At 41.3% G+C, this 9,576-nt stretch overlaps 1 protein-coding gene across 1 annotated transcript in view; it reads left to right on the top strand.

The window, feature by feature from the left end:
- Positions 1 to 8,388, top strand: part of LOC131135492 (neuropilin-2-like) — a 109,547-nt gene extending 101,159 nt beyond the window's left edge. Inside the window, exons 17-18 of the mRNA XM_058081458.1 lie at positions 4,241 to 4,300; positions 5,287 to 8,388. Coding sequence (XP_057937441.1) covers positions 4,241 to 4,300; positions 5,287 to 5,615 — 389 coding nt within the window. The 3' untranslated portion in view covers positions 5,616 to 8,388. The remainder of the gene's footprint in view (positions 1 to 4,240; positions 4,301 to 5,286) is intronic.
- The last annotated feature ends 1,188 nt before the right edge of the window (positions 8,389 to 9,576 follow it).

Raw genomic sequence — 9,576 nt, 5'->3', positions numbered from 1 at the left:
ACTGGGAGGCAGTTTGGGGGTTTAACTGAAGGACGGGAAGAGAGGAGGCCAGGTTGGCCGATACAATAAAATAAACTTTGGCCAGGCTGCACACATCTCAGCTGCAGCATCTCACAAACAGACCTTTGTGTGCATGGAAATTCAATGAAATGTCTTGCATTAAATCTTTACTTGACACAATGTTGCACACTGTGGGTTCAGGTTTTGGTTTCAGGTTTAGCTTTTAAAAACGCTGCTTTGTGCTTGGCCCAACATGCATTTGAGTTACTTGGAATGTCTGCCGTGTTAGCCTGCATCCGTTCAAATTGCTCCATCGATCTGTAGATGATTTACAGATAATACAGCCCTTTAGCAGTGCGCTGCCATAACCCGATCAATGCAGGTCTAAAATTCAAATAGAGGAATGATATATGGAGTGTATTTATGTTGCCTTAGCTATGCAGCTTTTGCTTTCCTGGGCTCAACTTTTTTGCAACGTTTAGCAAATGTGCTGCCATTTTTCAACGCGTTTAAATCAATCTTCTCCTTCCCCAATCACAGCCTACTCCGGAGCCCTTTAATATTTCTAATTTGTTAATGGAGCTGATTGCATTTACTGTATGTAAAAAAAAACTGCAGTAAGCAATTCTGTCTCTTCTAATATTATCACTTTAATGTATGATGCCAAACGGCCATTTATAGTCGAATAAAACTTCTCTCCTTATTCTATTATTCTGTTTTACTAATTGGAGCTGCAGGGCCTTTTCACCTCCTTTTGCACCGCTGTGTTGAGTGCACTCAGGATGGTAGCCTGAGGGCTTAGAACCACCATCATTAGTGAGCATCCAAGATCGCCCACAGAACACCTTGACTTTTCACGCTTTGTCGTGCCTTCAGCAATGATGAGATGCAGTAAAACTTGCTATATGCATACTGTGCACTATGCATACTGTACCATCGCACATTCAGAGCTCTAATTGTCTGATACGGGTCGTTTAGAGTCCATCACTCGATCCTCTGCAAAACCGATTGTCCATATGATATGTTGGCAGTGTGTCGCCATGCATGACTTTTTGTTGGAATGTGACCATTATTAGATTCCATAGCTGGTACCATATTTCTTTTTTTATTGGAGGTTCAGCATTGGTGTCTCAGTCCTTCGGGTCATGAAGACCTGCAAAGGTTGCATCAAGACTCTTCTTCAGTTCACATTTTTTAGGTATAGAGTTTAGGTGTTTAGGTGCCCAGTGGCCACTCTTTCATTTCATTGGGATCAGCAATTTGCCAAGGATGGTTCACCTGGAAAAGCCGTCTTCAGCTCAGCATTTTAAATGTGGACTCTGCCTATGTATGTCTCTGGTGGGGGTGGGCACGATAGGGTTGATTGTTTTAGTTGTTCCTGAGCCTAGTGGCTACGCTTCCTGTGGAATGGGACAGTCATTGGGGGAGAGATGTCAGGGCGTAGTTGTAAGCAGGCAAAACCTGCAAAGGTTGAATGGAGCCAACTGGACCCTTCTTGTTGGCTGAAGACGTTTCACCTTTAATCCCAAAGGCCTCTTTACTTCTACATTTTTAAGAGTGGATTCTACCTGTTTATGTCCCTGCTGGGTGTGTCCCCTGAGGCCGACCACACTAGAGTTGGTGTTTTGGTGGTTGTTGTTGTTTTGGCTGGTGGCAAAACAGCTTGTTAGTGCCCACTCTCACTGGGCATTGTTGAAAGAAGATGAAATCTGCAAAGGTTGAATCCAGGCAATTGCACAATTCGAGTTTGTTGAGGAGGTTTCACTTTTAATCCAAAAGGCCTCTTCACTGCTACATTTTTAATTGTAGAGTATTGCTATTTGTCCCTGCTGGGTGTGTCCCCTGGGGCCATTCACAATGGGGCGGTTGTTTTTTGTTGTTCACTGGCATGGCTCCCTAAACCTTTATGGTGGCAAAACAGCTCTTCCCGTGGAATGAAAGTGTTATTGAACTTATTGAAGAGGTTTGAACTTTAACCCACAAGGCTTTTCCAGTTCTATATTTTTAAGTGTGGCGTCTCCCTGTTCAAGTCTCTGATGGGTGTGTCCCGTGGAGATGGCCACACCAGGGTTGATGTTTTCTTGTTGTTCCCCTGTGTGGCGACCACTCTTCCACTCTTGTCTCATTCTACGAGACAATTGTTGGGGGGGAGATGTCGGATGTGGAAAGCAAGGTACTTCTTTTCTTGTTTGTTGAAGGTGTTTCACCTTTAATCCAAAAGGCTCCTTCTGTTCCACATTGATAAGTATGTGGGACGGCCACAATAGGGGTGTTGTTTTTGTTGTCTCTTTCATGGCCACTCTACCTGTGGAATGTGATATCAGGACATTGTTGTAAGCAGACAAAATGTGATGTGCCAACCTCCTCTGTTTTTTAAGCATTGGGAGTCAGTTTCTTAAGTAATGTCAATATTTGCCTTGATAGCTTTTATTTTTATATGCAAATGAAAGGGAAATTATTCTATTATTTCCTCTTCCTGCTTTGAGAATGTAAGCTCTGCCCAACAATGTTTGTTTGTTGTCAGCTAACAATAGCAATTTGACAAAGTTTAGCTGCTAGTGTTAGCTATTATTGAATATACAGCTTATTGTAACAACATGAATGGAATTTGTTAATCGCATCTCTGAGTCTGTGTGGGCTACGGATTTCAGTGAGTATTTAGAATGGGAACACTTTTTAGTACAATTGGTAACATATGCTACCCGGCAGTGGTGCTCTTATATACGTATAATATTCTTCAAGGAAAACTGCACTTTCCTTGGAAGTTTGCCCATCATCCACAGTCCTTATGTAAGACAAGAACACACACATCTTTCTCTATTGCCGCATACAAAGCTCGCTATTAAAACGCCTCCTAAAACCTCCAACAAGGTTTTATGGTTTTATATACATGCTGTGCCATGTAGTAACAGGTACATTCATGAGAACATGTAATACATGGTAATACTTACAGTATTTTGCATGTTAAGCATTACCGGAACTTCCTCCCTGGGTGCATTGATTTCACATAGCTTTTCACACACAGCAGTGGAGGCCCCTCCAATATGTAGTAGTTTTAGGCACTGTGAGCCCGTGAGCACGGTGAAGCTGATCACTAGCCAGCGAGTAACGAGCTGGTGTGGTGTGGCAAGGTGTCGATATGTCAGTGAAGTAGTTCTTCAGTATTCAATGTTAATAACAAGCACATTATGCACATCATATTATATGTGTTGTTGGCGTTTTTGTAGACATATGTAATGGTAATGGTAATGGTTTTATTTCATTTGAACATGCATCAGATTACAATTGAGCGCATCACATAATCAGTTCACAGTTCCACATGTCCAAAAGGAGTAGGAAGTAGCAAAGCTTATTAAATCCTACCCCTCCATCTGGTACTTTTACAATCAGTAACCGTTCATGTCTCACATAAAGGTGGACGATGGACACAATTAAAAAAAAAGTGTAGTTTTCCTTTAAGCCAGCGACTTAGAGCCCCTTCAGCATCTTTTGTTTTTATTTTCACTCATAGGCACTGAAACACAATCAAATAAAAACCTCACTAAGTTCAGCAGATGGCCTGTAAGTTGCTTCGTTAATTTACCAATTTACATTTAAAACTATATAAAGATAACTGATTTCCGATAACTGATAACTTTTTTCAGTTCTAGGAAAAAGTACTTTTTGGTGTGTCAATCAGACTTTTTATTTGGATCGTGGCACACACTTGTGTGACGTCTGTAACTATTCATAGAAACTTTAATATGGATTCACCACATTTAATATGGCCTTATAGAAATAATATGACCTTATCTTACTGTGCATGGGAGGATGGAAATGAATCTCTGCTTGATTTTATGTTAATTGTATATTTCTCATAACTACTGAATTGCTTTTTCACCTGTAGTTATCTTTTGAATGACTTGCCAGTGAATGATTATCAGATGCACATATATTACACGTCATTTCTTTTGTTCTTGGAGGTGTGCTATGATTTTGCTGAAAGAAAATGAAATTGAAGCAGAAGCACCTCAGCCTGCCTCACAAAATGCTTGTTATGTTTCATGCCCTTGGAAATAAAAGAACAACATATTGTGAAGCCAATAAAAGTCCTATTTTTCTATGAATGTTGTTTTTCCATTCTTTCCTACGACTGGCTGTGTTCATTTGTGGTAAAAATAACAAATGACTTATCTAGTAAGTGTATATCCTTGCTAGATGAGTGAGATTCATACGATGGCTTTCTCTCGTGTTTATGCAGATCCAAGGCCAGTAGATTTCGGCAAAGAACGTGACTTCAACAAGCCCTCTCTGAACGAAGGTGAGCTTTTAAACCCTGCTGCTCTCCACTGGAGGCTATACAAGATGTTTTGAGTCAAACCCAGAGAGCGGAGCACGCCGACACTTGCCTACGGCTCTGCTTTGACTCCTCAAGAAGACAAAAAAAAACGGCAGTGTGACAGTGACTGACAGTCCATGTGCGAGTGTGACAGAGCACAGCAAGTGTGTGTTTCCTGACAGGCAGCTCCATTCTCTAGCCCAATACCCACTCACATCCACTGGGTATCATATTGTCCTGCATGCATGCAGCCTGAAAGCTGTTTTCTTTTTTTCTATTTATATGTTCTCCATTTTGGAATTCCCTGACACAAAATCACAATGCAAGGCAGCACGCTGGACGAGTGGTTTGCATGTAGGCCGCACAGCGAGGAGTCCCAAGTTCAATTCTACCCTCGGTCATCTCTGTGTGGAGTTTGCATGTTCTCCCCGTGCATGTGTGGGTTTTCTCCGGGTACTTCGGTTTCCTCCCCCATTCCAAAAACATGCTAGGTTAATTGGCCACTCTAAATTGTCCATATGAATGTGGGTGGGAATGGTTGTTTGGCTATATGTGCCCTGTGATTGGCTGGCCACCAGACAGCTGGGATAGGCTCCAGCATGTCCGCAACCCTTGCAAGGATAAGCGGGATAGAAAATGGATGAAATGGATTGTCTTTAGATTTGCTAATGTAGAAGCGATGGAATACTGATACTATTAAGCTATTAAGCCTCCGACTCCTTTTCAGGCATGTGTCAAATAAAATAAGAATAAATTAAAAACATTACCATTTCCCTTGGTATCAACGCTACTGATATTTAGATCAATCCGCCAACCCCAACTGAGTGTGGGCAATACCGCCCTACAACCTGCAACCACAATAATAAATCCATTCCTCACCTATGACTTATTTGACAGTGTCAATTCAAACTGGATTGTTGTACTTGACACAAGCAATGGTTTTCAGAAGTTTCCTCATTTTCTTCCAGAGTATTTATTTCCCGGGTGGCCCTCCTCCTTCTCCACCCCAGCCTCAGCTGACGTGGACCCCCCCTCTGTCACCCTGGTGTCAGAGAAGGACAAGGACAGTGTCTGGCTGTACACCCTGGACCCCATCCTGCTCACCATCATCGTCATGAGCTCTCTGGGCGTCCTGCTGGGTGCCATTTGCGCCGGACTGCTGCTCTACTGCACGTGCTCCTACAGCGGCCTCTCGTCACGCTCCTCCACCACGCTGGAGAACTACAACTTCGAGCTCTATGACGGCATCAAGCATAAAGTGAAGATAAACCAGCAGAAGTGCTGCTCAGAGGCCTGAGGAGAAGGACAACACGGCGGGGGAAAATTGATGCCATGATCCCCCCCACCCCCACCCCGCGACTGAGAAACATGACAAAGAAGCACTATCTGTTGTTCAATGCCCAGCAGCTCTTACCCTTGCTTGGAATTGTGAGCGCTCTTTGTGTACCAGTAGGAACTCTGACTCCCAAATCTCCTCCGCCTGTAGGAGAGCGCCTGCTTGCTTCTAAACGCCTGACATTGATTGACAGGTGCTTCATTGAACGTTTAGAGCGGGAAGGGTGGTGTGATCCCGCGAATGATCACTCTGCGTCGGGACATTTTGGTACCAAATGAGGAGACAAACGTTTGAAAGTGGACAAACGAGACCGCATGTTGAAACAGAAGCTGTGGGTACTGAAATTGCCACATATCAAGCCGATGCCTTTCTCCTAAAGATCAACTCCCAAATGGAAAGCAGGATGAAAAAGGACATTTTCTTTCTTTCTTTTCAGTTTTCAGTATGAGTTCTGTGCGTTCTTAGCTTGCCATGCGTGTTTTTTCCCCGCCCTCGTGTGCGTGTTATGAAACCAGTGGCATAGAAGAGTAACGGTGGCTGTTTTTCTTCAGTTCTTTTAGACGTTTGAGAAGGTTAGGAAGAGACAGCTTCAGTTTGTAAAACGTTCTTAGACTTTATTTAGCATTGTGTTGGGATTTTGGCACATCAGAAAATCTGAGGTAAATCAAAATCATGGTGTTATGGAGTTGTGCTTTAGATTCTATAGTTTGTCCATACACTATAGATATATATATATATGAATATATATATGGATCATTTTGTTTTTAGACTGTATGATGCCCAACTGATGACACTGTGTGAACTAAATGTCGATGATGGTTTTATTGCAACCTATGGATTGCCAAAGAGCTGTGTCAGTGCACGGGGGGACATCTGTCACCCTCAGTCAAGGAACGGAGGAGAATGGAATCTCTCTCGGACACACAATCGAGCCTTAAGCTAACCACAGAATACGCTGTATCGGAGGACAGCCATCGAGGAGGGCCAGTGCCAGATGAACGTGACGTACAGACGTAGAGTAGATGATGTCATGCTTACTTCATACTTACATGCAGGAGGAGCCTTGTGAAGAAACCTGGTCGTATATGCACATCATACCTATACAGTGGATCCCCGCACAATAATAAAACATTCATATTCAATTAGAAATACGTATGTGACAGTAAGGTCAAATGTACATATATATGTAAAAGCCTATGGCATACACGTACAGGAATCGCATCATGCAGGTAGTATAGATTATGTCCGATAGCTAGGATGACTCAGTGGCCTGCAGAGCATCAAACCCCCGCACCGCCTCAAGTGGCGCTTTAAATGGTCTCACCCTGGGACTCAAAAACCTTTTTGCTATTTATGTCAAACAAAGCAAATACATCTATCTGCCTCTGTCGTCTTTTTAAAGACAAATACACATAACAATATCCATAGTGCATTTTTAGAAGAATTGAATCCATAATTCAAAAATGAATAATTAATAATTGAACAAATAATGCATAGATTCTAATGAATGATCAAAATTGCGCTAAATAAGACCACAACATCAGATATTTCACTTACAACTGTGCAATGAAGGTATACCATTGGAAAAGACACCTAAAATATTGCTTAATTTTACTTTGTCAAGTCAAACATTGCTTGTATTTTATTATTGTATCATATTTGAATCTAATTTGAGAGTCACTACTTTGGAGAACATCATTGTCATGCTAGCCTGATGACCAGGCTAAGGGCTAGCCTGTGACTTTGATTCATCTGTTTTAACATTCATTCATATATTTGATGACGTGTGAGGCATATTTAGGGCAAATGTTGAACTCGGAGGACAAAGTTGAACTAGCAGAAAAGACCGTTTGCTGGTAGGCTCGGAACGTAACCTCAGCAACAAGCGGGGCTCTACTGTATATGCTGATGTTGTATCCATCTTTTAATGATGTCGCTGTTCATCGTGAAATTTGTTCTCATAATGCATTAGCGTGTGAAAACAGCAATGCACAAAATATTATCAGAGCATACTGTTTCTCATTTGAATGTGGCTAAAAATAAAAACAATATAATCATGTTGCTTTATGAGAACAGCAAGAAGGGATTTTGTCAATCATTTACCTTGAATGCTAAACATGCAATTTGACGAAGGCAAACGGGGTTTCTGTGCATGTTAACATATCCAATAATATGCTGGTGGCGAGGACACGCACACACAGAAGGCTAGAAAAAATGAAAGCGACGGTGAGGATGTCGGCTCCGCCACAGAAAACGAGGACAAAATCAGGAATGTTCCTATGGGAAGGTTATTAGTTATTAGGAACCTAAAGTGTCTCTCCTGTCTTTGTGTCATGTTCAACAATATCAACAACATACATGGGTAAGGGAGAGAGAAATGAACCATCCAACTGTGTTTATTGGACTGTTTTCCAAGTGCCTTGGAGCTTACATTATCTCTCTCTTTCTCGCTCGATGTACACACACACATCCAACAATGCATTTACAAAACGTTCAAGCACTAATAATGATTGAAGGTGTATATTTGGAGACATCCTGCTCCATAACATTTGCATTTTCTGGGATGTCAGTATTCCTCAGTATACCTCCTCAGTCCCAATGGGCATACACACACACACACACACATACACGGCACTGGCCAGATAACGCAAACTGTTGTTTGTAGAATTTGTACAGAGAAATGTCTTTTTTTAATGTTATTATTATTTAATAAAGGTGAAATAACTGGTGATAAGACTGCTGATTATGTGTTTTTAAAATAACTGTTCAACAATAACTGTTTAGTTACGAACTAAACATGTTCAACAATTAATAGTTCAACATGTTCAGTTCAACATGCTCAACAATTAATAATCACAGATGCTTTTCAAAACTGTCCCCGTACAGGACATTTTTATGGTTTTGAGTGATTTTTGAAGACACACAGAATATTGCGTTCTTGGCTATATAGACATGGAATATACCAAATGAACAATATCTCATCATCTCATAAAAGCTTTGTTTCTACCTTTTTCCATTCTTTAGCAGTAGAACATAGGTAGGTTTCACTAAATTACAAATTCTCAATAAATGAAAAAAGGGGGGAGAACAGAGGCTTTCTCATGCATAACTTTCACTTTGACACAAATTTAGCCATGTATATTTAGCCATATATAAACAACTATGCCACCACATTAAAATTGTTGTTTTGCCTGAATATAACAATTTATTTACGCACATAACACTATGAACTATTTACATTTTTCATATTTGGAACTCACCAGTGTATGTGCACGCGTTTGCCTGCGTTAAAAGTTCCCTTCATTGTGTAACGTCCTGCATGCTACACGGCCTTTCCATTTCCTGGTTGCCGTGCAGCATGTATTCCTATGGTAGAGATCCATGCTGCGCTCTTATCAAATGCACTAATCCTACACCAAACTTACCTTCTGGCCATTTTTACAGCTTTTATTATGCGGCAAAAACATGTAAAAGACGTATAAACAACAGCGTTGAGTATGCATGCACACGCTCCAGTTTCTTGTGAGCAACAACAAGCACAATTTATTCTAAAATCAAATGTAAAACATTGTTGGATTTGGATTATTCAATAAACACCATAAATATACTGCCAAGATTACAAAGCCTGTTATGTTGAATGAAAACAACACGTATTGGAGTGCGTGCGGCGATCACGTTGTTGACACACGTATCAGCCATATCACGTTGTTGACCTGCATCCACCACCACTCATAGGTGGACCGTTGTATCATGGTTCCATTGTACCGTCATTTTCATGAAGCAGCAGAAATAGCGTGTAAACGCCAGCAATACCCCAACTGATCCTACACCAAACTTAATGCCACGTCATACGCGCTCATGTGTACTATACATCTATAAATAGCGCCGCCTACTGGACTGGAATCTAGACGTGTTGTGCACT

Source organism: Doryrhamphus excisus, chromosome 9 (assembly GCF_030265055.1).
Source record: "Doryrhamphus excisus isolate RoL2022-K1 chromosome 9, RoL_Dexc_1.0, whole genome shotgun sequence".
In the NCBI taxonomy this organism is placed as follows: domain Eukaryota; kingdom Metazoa; phylum Chordata; class Actinopteri; order Syngnathiformes; family Syngnathidae; genus Doryrhamphus; species Doryrhamphus excisus.
The sequence above is the reverse complement of the archived record's forward strand: the minus strand, read 5'-3'. Positions and strand labels throughout refer to the sequence as shown.